This window comes from Bos taurus, chromosome 19 (genome assembly GCF_002263795.3).
Source record: "Bos taurus isolate L1 Dominette 01449 registration number 42190680 breed Hereford chromosome 19, ARS-UCD2.0, whole genome shotgun sequence".
NCBI lineage: Eukaryota > Metazoa > Chordata > Mammalia > Artiodactyla > Bovidae > Bos > Bos taurus.
This window is the reverse complement of record NC_037346.1, coordinates 17,850,986-17,863,438: the sequence shown is the minus strand read 5'-3', so window position 1 is coordinate 17,863,438 and position 12,453 is coordinate 17,850,986. Positions and strand designations below refer to the sequence as shown.

The window sequence follows — 12,453 nt, the reverse complement described above, 5'->3', positions numbered from 1 at the left end:
GTCAAAGGCTGGTTTGAAACCACGGACAAAGGGGCCTGGTTTCAAAGAAGGGAAAAGCACCTCTATTATGGATTCATGCATTTCCCCCAAAATTTGTTGCATGGAGTGTTGCTGTGAAAAAATATTATGATCAAAGATCCAATAAGTTTAGAAAATGCTGGGCTGAACAATTCAGACAGGTTTCTCCACTTTATAAGACCTTGAAGAACTGTTTATATGGTTTTATGCATCATGCCCTTCCAAAAGGGTTTCCCATAATTTTTTAATTTTATTTTTTGGCCACCTTGCCTGGCATGTGGCCTCTTCGTTCCCTGTGTGTGTGCGTGCCAAGTGGCTTCAGTCGTGTCCGACTCTTTACGACACTATGGACCGTAGCCTGCTAGGCTCCTCTGTCCATGGGATTCTCCAGGCAAGAATACTGGAGTGGGGTGCTGTGCCCTCCTCCAGGGATCTTCCCAACCCAGGAATCAGCCTGCGTCTCTTCCATCTCCTGCCTTGGCAGGCAAGTTCTTTACCACTAGCGCCACCTGGGAAGCCCCTTAGTTCCCTTACTGGAGCAAACCTGTGCCCCCCACCTTGAAAGCATGGACCATTGGACCATTAACCATTGGACTGCCAGGGAAGTCCCAAGCGTTTCCCAAATTTACAGGACTACAACACCCTTATTACATGCACCACCTTGGGCCTGGTGCTTCATGAAACACACACTGGGAAGCACTGAGCCAGTTATATTTCAAATGCCAGAACAGGGCAGAGAAAAACAAGGAAGAGCAAAGCTGCACCAGCTAGCCCCCATGGAGGAACACTGAACTATTTCCATTTTGATCACTGACTTGCTCTGTGACCTTGAACTAGTTCCTTTTGCCCTCTGCACCTGTTTCCCTGTCCATAATACAAGCATGATACCCGACACATAGTTGATCCTTGGCAAGTACTTGTTGAATGAATGGATGAGAAGACTGAGTTGGGGTCTCTCAAACCCTTCAGGATGCCGCAGCATCTGAAACTGGGAGACTGTAGGCTCTGGCCCCTCCACCTGGATGTGAGTCCACCTGCCCAGTTACCAGCTCTTCAAACCTGGGCAGCTCTGTGCTGGATGCCTCGTCTTTCTCCCGTATAAAATAGCACCTCCCTCATAGGACTGTTGTAAGGTTTAAATGGGGGGATCATTTAGTGTCCACCCTGGGACTGTTTTGAGAGTGAAAGGGGGCACTGTTAATAAACATGCTGAGGGACTTCCCTGGGGGTCCAGTGGTTAAGAATCCACCTGCCAGTGCAGGGGATGCAGGTTTGATCACTGGTCATGGAACTAAGATCCCACAGGCCTTGGGGCAACTAAGCCGGTGTGCAGCCCTACAACTGGAGAGCCAGCAGACAGCAGTGAGGTTCCCACATGCCACAGTGAAGATGGGACGCAGCCAGATGAATAAGCTGGAATAAACAAATAAATCATCCTGTCATCTCCAGTTCCTGCTCACCCAGTTCCTTCTGAAACATGCTGAGACGATAGGTGTAAACCAGGACTGTCACAGACAAACCAGGATGTAGGGTGACCTGAGGTTTCCACGAGGTAGTGCCTGATGCTTGGCTGCTAAGTCACTTCAGTCGTGTCCGACTCTGTGTGACCCCATAGATGACAGCCCACCAGGCTCCCCCGTCCCTGGGATTCTCCAGGCAAGAACACTGAAGCGGGTTTCCATTTCCTTCTCCAGAGCATGCAAGTGAAAAGTGAAAGTGAAGTCGCTCAGTCCTGTCTTGACTCTGAGCGACCCCATGGACTGCAACCTACCAGGCTCCTCCATCCATGGGATTTTCCAGGCAAGAGTACTGGAGTGGGGTGCCATCGCCTTCTCCTGATACTTGGCAGGCACTGCATATGCAGCTACTATTGCGTCTCTGTTCAACCAGGGAGTCCGCAGGAGACCAACAGAGAAAACAACTCAGGAACGTCCCTGGTGGTCCAGTAGTGAAGACTCCAAGTTCCCGAGGCAGAGGGCATGGGTTTGATCCCTGGCTGGGGAACTAAGATCCCTCAAGCTGCACAGTGCAACTAATAAAAAGAAACAAAAAACTGGAAACAAACAAACTCAGATGGGGCCTCTCTGGCTGAGGAGGCAGAGGGGGCTGTTCAGCAAACCCTTCCCCACCTCTCTGGGCCTCAGAGGTCCCCCCAACTCCTAGAACTCTGCAGAGCAGCTTGAAAACCACTGAGGTTCCTTTTCAGCTCCCGTGGACCGTGAGATAACAATCTCCTGATCTGCTGCCTGTCTCCCCAGTGTCACCAGGTCCCTCGTGCAACACAGACCTCAAGCCCCACCCCTCCACCCCTGCCCCTACCATGTAGCTGCCTCATCCTGAGTCCAAATTTCCCATCAGCCCTTTGACCGAGCAAGGATGCAGAACTGAAGATCAGCCGCTCCACGCACTGTATGGGTCGTGAATTTCTCTTTCCCCGGCCGTCATCTGCATACGATGTGTTTATGTGTGCAGGGCTGGGGACAGACCCCCTTACTTCCATCCAAGAGGGGAGAGTTCCTCCCACATGATGGATAGAGAAATCCAGGCAGTGTGGCTAATGCTCTGCCCAAGATGGCACAGCAGCTAAGGGTGGGGTTCTTTCCAGAACTCTTCCCCAGCTCCTCGCCCCAGAGGAGGGGAGGAGCCCTCAGAGAGAATGTGGTGGGTCCTTTCCACAGTCGGCTTCCACAGTGGCTGAGATGATAAAGAATCGGCCCACAATGTGGGAGACACAGGTTCAATCCTGGGTCAGGAAGATCCCCTATGGCAACCCACTCCAGTATTCTTGCCTGGAAAATTCCATGGACAGAGGAACCTGGAGGGCTACAGCCCATGGGGTCGCAAAGAGTCGGACAGGACTGAACTGCTAACACTTTGCACAGCTGAGGTTGTAAGTAAGCCAGGAGGGGGCCCAGGGCGGGAGACAGGGATATATATGTACAAACGGCCGAGCATGCGTGGGGCCCCAGGCAGGGGAGAAACCGGCAACCCAGAGGATTAAGGGGCCAGGGGGCTGGGCATTCTGGGATTAAGCGCCCACCACCCCAGTCTCGCAGCTCTTTTCAAGGTCCAGGCAGGTGGGCGGGGGCTGCTGGAGGATCACTCCTCATTCTGTGTTTTCCTCTCTTTCTGCCCCAGCAGCCCCCACACAGGCTGAATGTGGGTTTGGCTTCCCCTTCACCCACCTCCACAGTCAGGCCTATCCAGGAGGCAGGTGCGAGGGTGCTCCTGGCTTCTGACTCCCAGGGGGCCCTCTGCCTGGGGCCTGTTCACAGCCCCGCCACCCTCAGACCAGCCCCAGTCAGGCTGTCTCCAACCCACCCAGCCTGGACCTCACCCTGAGAGCGCCCCACCCAAAGTGGATGAATCTGGGCTTGGAGCACCCAGGACCCGCAGTTTCGGGGCCTTCGGTACATTGCGTGTGTGCTCAGTCACTCTGTCGTGTCTGACTCTTTCGTGACCGCATGGACCGTAGCCCTTCACGCTCCTCTGTCCATGGGATTTCCCAGAATTTGAATGAGGCAAGAATACTGGAGTGGGTTGCCATTTCCTCCTCCAGGGGATCTTCCCAACCCCCGGTTTGAACCTGCCTCTCCTGCATTGGCAGGCTGATTCTTTACCACTGAGCCACCAGGGAGCCCCATTCGGTACATTATTGATGAGGAAATGAAATTGCATTCGTTTGTTGGGGTGTTTGTTTTTGGCCATGCGTTCTGTGGGCTCTTAGTTTCCCGTTCAGGAATCCCCGCCCCTTGCATTGGCTGCGCGGAGTCATATTCACTGGACCACCGAGGAAGTCCCAGAAACTACATGCATAGGGTTTGTCTCTCCCAAAGCTCCAAACCACTGTGCTCGTATGATCCTGTCCCCATCGCTGCCCTTGAGGAGGCCCAGGGTGGGAGTCGTGTCCAGGAGGGTCGGCCAAGCCTCCGTAACACGGCTGCTCTCCCTTCCTTTGAATGAGGCAAGTGGAACTGGACACTGAGTCCGGCCGACCCTGGACCCTGGAGAGCCCAGCCCTGCGTTTGCTTCAGCCCACTGCACCCTGCGGAGAGGCTCGCTCTGCTTGATAAGTGAGGCCGAGGCAATTATGGGTCGAGATCATTACCCGAAATTACGCAAACTGCTCCATGGCCGAGGCAAGAATGGGATTTTGCCTTGTTCGTTGCAGCCTTCTTTAGAAGCTCTCAGCATCCTCCCGGGCAGTGGTGCCTACCTCTCTCCACCTTCTGCGCGAGTCCTCTCTCTGTGTGTGTTTCTGTCTTCCCCTCACTCGCTCCCTTTGTTCCCTGGCTCCCCCTGCCCCATCCATGCCCTCTGTCAGCCTGTGCTCTTGCCCTCTTCCGAGGTGTCAGGGGTGGTGGTTGGAAGGTGTCCTGTGTCCATTCCTGTGGGGCTCAGGCAGCTGGCCCCCTCCCTTCTTCTGCCTCCCCCCAGTCACCCTCCTTCATCCCTGAGGCCTCATTATTAGGGTAGCCATGACCTCGCATTGTCTGGCCTGTCTGGCCCTGGCATGAAAGGTAGAGTTTTGGCAGAGAAGGGGAAGCTCGGCCAGCTTCCAGCTCCTTCTCTGTAACATGCTGGGGGCAGACACGGCGGGGCGGGGTTGGGAGCTGGGGCAGGAGCCCCAGGGCAGCCCCTGTCACTAGGGCAACAGCAGGGAGCCCTGGGTTGTGGGGGGGCGGGGGAAGGAGACCAGGGGAGCAGGTGGTTCTTTGTCTGGAGCCGGAATGAAGGAGAGGGGCCCTTGCCTGATCCCAGCCCCTTCACCCCATCCCTCGGGAGAGCCTTGGATGGGCCCCCCGGGGAGGGATTATCTTCCCCCCACCCCAGGCTGATGCAGGAGACGCTCCCTGTGGTGCTCACCAGGGGAGGGGCGGGGAAGGGTGAATGTTTCCAGGATTCAGGGCTGCTTCTGAACACCCTCTACTTGGAACCCACCCCCCCCCCCCGCCGCCCAACCCCCATCAGCCCACCCAGGACGAGGGTCACAGGGAACCAGGCAGGGCCAGGCTGGTGAGTCCCTGTTGCCGGAGGGGTAGGGGCCCAGGCAGAGCGGGAGACCCCCACCCAGCTGCTGCCGCTGCCACTTGGTCACCACAGGCATCATTTCCCGTCTGAGCTGTAAGGAGATCAGAGCTGTTGCTGTGTGAGCGCTTTCCTGCTTTAAAAATCTGTTTAGAGTGGACCCTGGAGGCTCCTGGAGCCCCTCCTTTCCGGGCTTTGCGCTCACCTCTTTGATGCTTACATTTGGCTTCTGAGCAGCAGAGCAGGCTCTGAAGGCTGACGGGCAGCGGCAGCCGGTGGTGATGGTAGGGCCGGGCTGTTCGGGCCTGGAATTCTGGGGTCTTTGGCTCCGTGGCTCGCAGGCCTGTCACTTAACCTCTCTGCGCTCATCTTCCTGAGTCTTCACTTCCTCATCTGTGAGACTGAAACCATGTAACTCGGACTGGGACTCGAACCCATGTCCCAGGACTTGAACCCACGTCCCTGGACTCAAACCGACCCAGGCTTTTAACTGAGATCGCACACCTGGTTTCAGGACTTAATGAAGCTCAGGCTCTTGATGTCTCATCACAGAAAGAATTCAGTGAGAGACCAGCTGATAGGTAAGAAGTGGATTTATTTAGAGAAAAACACAGTCCACAGAGTGTGGGCCATCTCAGAAGGCGAGAGTGGCATCGAAATGGGGTGGGGTTACTTTTTATGGGCTAGCTAATTTCACAGGCTAATGCGTGGGAGGATTAGTCCAGCTATTTGGGGGAAGGGGTGGAGATTTCCAGGAACTGGGCCACTGTCCGCTTTTCAGTCTTTGATAGTCAGCCTTGGAGCTGTCATGGTGCCTGTGGGTGTGTGACTTAGCTTGCTGATGTGTTACAGTGAGTATATACTGAGGCCCAAGGTCTAGTGGACGTCGACTCATCGGCCACCTCGCGGTCATTTAGTTCTAATAAGTTTATGTCATGTCGTTTGGCTATGTCGTTCTCTTAAAGGCTGTGCCCTGCCCCCTTCCCTCTGGTTTCAATATGAAGATAATTATATGACATACTCGTAAGGTTGTGGTAGGAGGTTAAATAAGTCATATATATGAGGTGCTTGGAATGGTATTTAGCCCCATAAAAACACTCAGCAAATAGTAGGTGTTTTTGCTCCTAGAGATCTTTCTGGAGCAGGGTGGAGGTGAATTTCCTGCAATACTCCTTGTTGGGACCCAAAGAAGTGTCATTCCTGAAATCTGTTTTTTTGGGTGGAGGGTGGGGAACAAGTGCAGACTTTTCAATAGGCCTCCTTCGAGATGTCCCCTCTCACTGAGTTCTGGGGAGGATTGAAGGAGTCATATCTCCTGGGCTGTCTTAGAGAGGCTGCACACAGAATCAACCTTTCCAAAAATAGTCTTCACTGACCTTATCCAGGAAAGGCAGAAAAGTGGGCTTGATTTTCCCGGCTCCCTGTCGTGCACATGCAGATGTCCGAAATGTCTGTTCGCTCATTTTTTAAATGCCTTTTTAAAAAATTTATATATTTTATTTATTTGGCTCTGCTGGGTCTAAGTTGCATTCTGTGGGTTCTTTAGTTGCAGCCTGTAGCATCTAGTTCCCTGGTCAGGGATTGAACCTGGGGCCCCCTGTATTGGGAGCACAGTCTTAGCCACTGGACCAGCAGTGAAGTTCCTATTTGCCTGTTAAAATCGAAGCAGCCCGCAGAAGCATCTCCAAGTGCAGTGAGTTCATGTGGGGAGGCAGTTTGTGATCAGGAACTGCTCTGGGTGTCTGTAAAGCCAGTTAGTGTGCGCTGACTGGGGACACTGGGTGCGTTCTGTGGGGAAAGAGATGGGGCAGTGAAAGGGGGACCTGAAGGTCACGGGCCTCTCTGGGGGAAATGAATAAGCCCCTTTTCTTTTCCTTTTCTTCTCTTTTGGCCACTCTGAGTGGCACGCGGGATATTAGTTCCCCTACCAGGGATTGAAGCTGCAACCCCTGCAGTGTAAGCACAGAGTCTTAAACCACTGGTCTGCCAGGGAGGTCCCAGTCCCTTTTCTAATGGAACCCCTGAGCCGTTCCTTGGAAAATGACTGCCCATCTTTTCACCCAAACATCCACTTATTCACCCAACAGATCTTCAGTGGGTGTCAAACTATGCCAGCCTCTGTGCTGAGCCCCAGGGATAAGTTGTGATGCCAACCTTCAAGGAACCAGTGTCCAGAGAGGAGTTGAAAATAGATAGTGGGGTGGAGGCTGGAGGGCTGTTGGAGATTCCAGGGAAGCAGATCGTGTGTTGGGGGAAGGCTGGCTGGACATGGGACATCTGAGGAGTTGGAAGGGTGAATCCGAGTCTCCCAGGGAGATGAGGGGCCAAAGGGCAGCAACCAGACGTTCAGAGCACGGGGTCTTTGGGGAGCCTTGTGTGTAGGGTGTGGGGTGCATGTGGCCTGGGCATGGGAGAGGGGCTGGCAGGCTGTGTTCCCCACTGCCCGGGGCCTCTTGCCTTCACCCACTCAGCCCCTCCAGCCCAGGGTCCAGATTTCTTCCTCCACTCATCACCTTTTCATTCCCACTTCCCACTTGTCCTGGGTCAGAAGTAGGGCAGAGAGTCACCTCTCTGAGCCTCCATTCCCCTTTTCTGTGCACCAGCTGGTTGGATTGGGCGATCTCAGAGGTCTCCAGGGCCTTCTAGGGTTGTTAATGGTTGTCTGCCCTATTTGGATGTTTCCCCTGGGGGCCTTGGGAGCAGTCCAGATGCCGTCTGGTCCTCTGTCAGCAGAGGGCTGAGGATGAAAGCCACGAGTGGTGGCAGTGATGGAGCGCCTGGGGCCTGCAGGTGGAGGGACGGAGCCCCACTGACCCCGCTGCTGTGTGTGCTTCTCCCTCAGTTTGACCCTGGAAACACAGGCTTCATCAGTACAGGCAAGTTCCGGAGCCTCCTGGACAGCCACAGTTCCAAGCTGGACCCGCACAAGAGGGAGGTACTCCTGGCTCTCGCCGACAGCCATGCCAACGGGCAGATATGCTATCAGGATTTTGTCAACCTGGTGAGCACTCTGGGTCCCTCACCACTGGGAGTGGCCTGTTTGGGGGCGTGGCTTAGAGGGCCCTTTTGGATAATTAATTACTGGGATTGGTGCGTCTTCATCATTGAAAAACTCCAGGACTATGGCAGCAGCAAAGTGGCTGCAGCTGTTCCAGCCCTCACACCCTCAGACCTCACCCCAAAGGAGAGGAGAGGAGAGGAGCTCTTTTTATGGGAGCTCCCACATGAGGCCTGGGATTTCCTTCCTTCCATTGGCCTAGATTGGGTCAGTGGGATGTGCTGATTGACTCAAACTGATCAGTGCCCACCCTGGGGGCTCAGAGGAGAGTCACTTCCATAGAAATGAAGGGCCGGAAGTGGGAAGTCATGGTTGGCAGGAGAAGAGCTGGGGAGTGGATGTTGGGAGGATCGGGCCAGGCCTTTCAGGAGCAATGGGGCATGTGGTGAAGGCTGAAGCTCTTCAGACCTGCTGGCAGTGGTCCTGGGTGATCGGAGGGGCTGGAGACAGGAGGCCCACGCATCCTGCTCGGTGGTCTGGTGTCTTGGAGTCAGGACATCCTCCTTACTGGGTACTGCTGTGATGTTTCGGGGCTACAGTGGCAGGACTGGAATGGGGTTCAGTGGGGTTGAGCAGGAAGCAACCCACCGTGGGTGAATGGGATGTGAGCAGAAGCCGCATGAACTAGCGGGATGAACACAAGGCTGGGAGATTCCACGCGGTTCCCTCTTGGTGGAATGGAAGAGTCGCCTCTCTTCTCGTCGCCCATTAACTAAATGACTGGTGTGAACAGTCAGTTCTTGAACATCCAGGCTCCTGGAATTCACAGGCGTCAGTGATGGGGGAGCCAGGACTTGCCATCGTGCCAAGTCCGTTCTCTGATGCGAAGGCTTTGGTGGTGTTTTAATTGCCTCTTAACTGAGGACCTGCCTTCATCCAGAGATTAACAGATGGCAGCGAGCAGCTGTGAGGCTTTTAGGGATGAAGTAATCTGCTGTTCAGATTGGACCCAGGGAGCAGACCTTTTAGAGGGTGGGAGGCAGAGCTCAATTAAGCAGGGAAGTTGGGATTCACGGGATGGGTCATGGAGGTGAGTTGTGTGGCTGGGAACCCAGCAGCGCCAGCAAAGATCAGGCCACAGGTTCGAGCTCGTGGCTCCTCCACAGCCCCAGCACTAGCATGTTTGACGCGTGCTCTGCTCAGCCCGGGGCAGAGCGAGGGCATGGCAGAGCCAGTGAGTGGCTTCTGTCCAGCTGGGGGTTCAGGAAATCTGCGTGAATTCGCAACAGCAGGTTGCTTGTTGCCATCAAGATTTCTCTGTTCAAGTTCTGAGCTGGAGTGGCCAACCAGAGCCTGGATTCCTGTGAACAAGGCTGCCCTGGAGGTGGGACTAAGAAGGGGCTCACGGGGAGGGAGGATCTGGGAAGGGCAGAGAGCTCGGGGGCTGGAGTCAGGCGGACCTGGGTCCTGCTTAATGCGCTGCCTTTGCCACTCAGTGGGAAAGATTCTCTGAGCCCATGTGTAAAATGAAGCCAAAGTACACCTTCTTCAGAGTGGTGGTGGTGTTTAGTCACTAAGTCACGTCCGACTCTTTGCGACTCCATGGACTGTAGCCCGCCAGGCTTCTCTGTCCATGGGATTCCCCAGGCAAGAATACTGGAGTGGGTTGCCATTTCCTTCTCTGGTTGATCTTCTTGACTCAGGGGTCAAACCTGTATCTCCTGCATTGGCAGGCACGCTCTTTACCACCGAGCCACCTGGGGAAGCCTCTTCAGGATGGTGGCAAGGATTAAATAAGATGAAATGTTTGAAAGTTTTTGTTGCCTCTTAATGTTCTTCCAGGTTAACTCCTCGGCATCTTTTGTGAGCCTTTTCCCACGTCCACCCAGGCAGAATGAACTAACCTTATCCTGAGCCCTCCAGTGCTTTGCGCAAGCCTCTCTTCTAACACAGACCACATTGCATTACAGCTGAGTGGTCAGGGTTGTCATGTATGGGTCTACAGGTTGTGGACTGTATAAGGATGCCAGGCAGAGAGACGAATGACTGAAATCTGCCCTGGGCTTTGTTCAGCAAGGCCTGGAAAGGGTGCATCCACCTGGAAGAAGAGGCTTCCTTATCTAACTGGCATGAAAGCACCATATGGGCCAGCATAGGCCCCAGAGTCAGGCAGATCTGAATCTGAATCCTGACTCCATGATTTACTAACTATGGGTCCTTGAGAAAATTACTTTCCAAGGAAAATTACTCTCCAAGCTCCCATCTCCACCTTTATATCACGGGGATAACACAGTGCACCAGATAACAAAGGAGACATCATCTTTTGCTGCTGATTACACCTCTGTCTCTCCTATAAGCTCCGTGAGGCTGGAGACCATGGCCGCTGCTGTGCCTAGCACAGTTCTAGGCACATCAGGGCAAAGGTCAATGGTGAGTGTGTGTGTGCGCACACACACTGCTTCTCCCATACTCATGCTGAGCGCCTCCCCCCATGAGTCTTGCAACTGTGTGTTTGTGAGTGCATGTACACACCTCGAGATTGGGGGAGAGGATGGCTATACACTAATCGGATCACATGATCTTGTCTTGGGCTTGCAGCGAATGCAGAGCCCTAAGCCCTGCCTAAATTTATAGAGCTGCCAAGCCACTGAGAACCAGGCCGAAGCTTTGCAGGCATGGAGGGGATGGGAATAAGGAATCATTGGAAGGGGTTCATCCGGGAAGGCCTGCTAGAGGGGGAAGGCTTCAGCCAGATTTTGCAGGTGTGTGCAGAACCCAGGAGAGGGGATGGGAACTGCTGATGGAGACTCATTCGTCCTGGCCTGGTCTGAACCCAGATCTTCCCCAGCTCTCTGCCCCCAACAGGGCTTCAAACCCCTATGCCTTTATCCGGCTGGCTCCCCTTTGCATCCCTGTCTGGACTCCTGCCTTCGGGTTTAGCCTGATGTCCACTTCTGGGCCCGCAGTCCCAGAAATGCATTGATAATCCTTACTCAGTGACCGTGGGGCAGCCCCTGGGCAGCACTGTGGACTCTGGTTGGGAGAGCTGTGTCTCTAGAATATTTCCCTGTATGGAGGGTCTAGAGTGTGGTCGGGGAGAGTGTGTGGGAGGTAGCAGAGGCCTCTGGAGGCTGAAAATCAGCAGGTCTGCCTCTGGGAGTCAGGTTGCCAGAGCTCTGTGGGGGAGAGGCCCTGGCCTGGGGTCCTCGAGTATCACAGTTCCCTTGGGGTCCTTCAGGACTGATGACCTTCCACAAGCACAGCTTTGGGTTCTGGCTCTAGGGGCCAGGGATGCAGACTCCTACTTGTCCTGTAGTTCTCACTCATGCCACCTCCTCCCAGGAAGTCCTCCATGACCACCTTGGGACCAGGTTGGGCCTCCCTCCTGTGTGTTCCCACAGCAAGCTTCACTGTGAACCATGATTGCTGGTTACTTAGGTGGCTCAGACAGTAAAGAATCTGCCTGCAGTGCAGGAGATCTGGGTTCCATCCCTGGTTGGGAAGATCCCCTGGAGAAGGGAATGGCTACCTACTCCAGTATTTTTGCCTGGAGAATTCCATGGACAGAGGAACCTGGTGGGTTCCAGTTCATGCAGTCCCAAAAAGTTGGACACGACTGAGTGACTAACACCTTCACACTTTCTTCACTTTCACTTATCGGCCTTCGACACCTCTGTATTCCAGTGTCTGGCAACACCTGATGCTTAATAGTTGCTCAGGAAATTGTGAGGGATGACAGGCTGGTGGGTGGGAGGAGATATCGTGGATATGAATCCAGGCTCTGGAGCCTTGCTGGGTTTGGACTTGATGGATTCTTAGAACTCTACGCTTTGGGCTCGTCATCTGGTGGGATGGGGATATTCATGGTCTTTATCTAGCAGGTAGACTAGATGCATCAAATGAGCTGAGCTGTGATGTGCTTAGAACAGCCCCTGACACAGAAGAGCTTGGTGAATATTGCTTGTTAACTTACATTTAACTCCTTGCAAACTATTACAGAAGAAAGAGGAAGGTGGCCTCAGGCCTGGGCGGTCTAAGGAACTGGCTGGCTGGGAAATGGGATGGGGCTCCCCTGAGACCCCGGTTCTGACCCCCTCCCCTCCCCTGTTCCCATGTAGATGAGCAACAAGCGGTCCAACAGTTTTCGCCAGGCCATCCTGCAGGGGAACCGCAGGCTCTGCAGCAAGGCCCTGCTGGAGGAGAAGGGGCTGAACCTCTCCCAGCGACTCATCCGTCACGTGGCCTACGAGACCCTGCCCCGGGAAATTGACCGGAAGTGGTACTACGACAGTTATACCTGCTGCCCCCCGCCCTGGTTCATGATCACGGTCACACTGCTAGAGGCAAGGATGGGGGTGGCGAAGGGGCTGCTGGAGGGTCAAAAAGATATAATTTTTTTTTTCCCTGCA

General features: G+C 54.2%; 1 protein-coding gene across 2 annotated transcripts in view; it reads left to right on the top strand.

The window, feature by feature from the left end:
- The window catches only part of RHBDL3 (rhomboid like 3), a 55,682-nt gene that overhangs the window by 12,967 nt on the left and 30,262 nt on the right, over positions 1-12,453 (top strand). For both annotated transcript variants that reach the window (XM_024980655.2, XM_024980654.2), the window contains 2 exons: positions 7,889-8,047; positions 12,163-12,387. In XM_024980655.2, the coding sequence (XP_024836423.1) occupies positions 7,889-8,047; positions 12,163-12,387 (384 nt within the window). The remainder of the gene's footprint in view (positions 1-7,888; positions 8,048-12,162; positions 12,388-12,453) is intronic.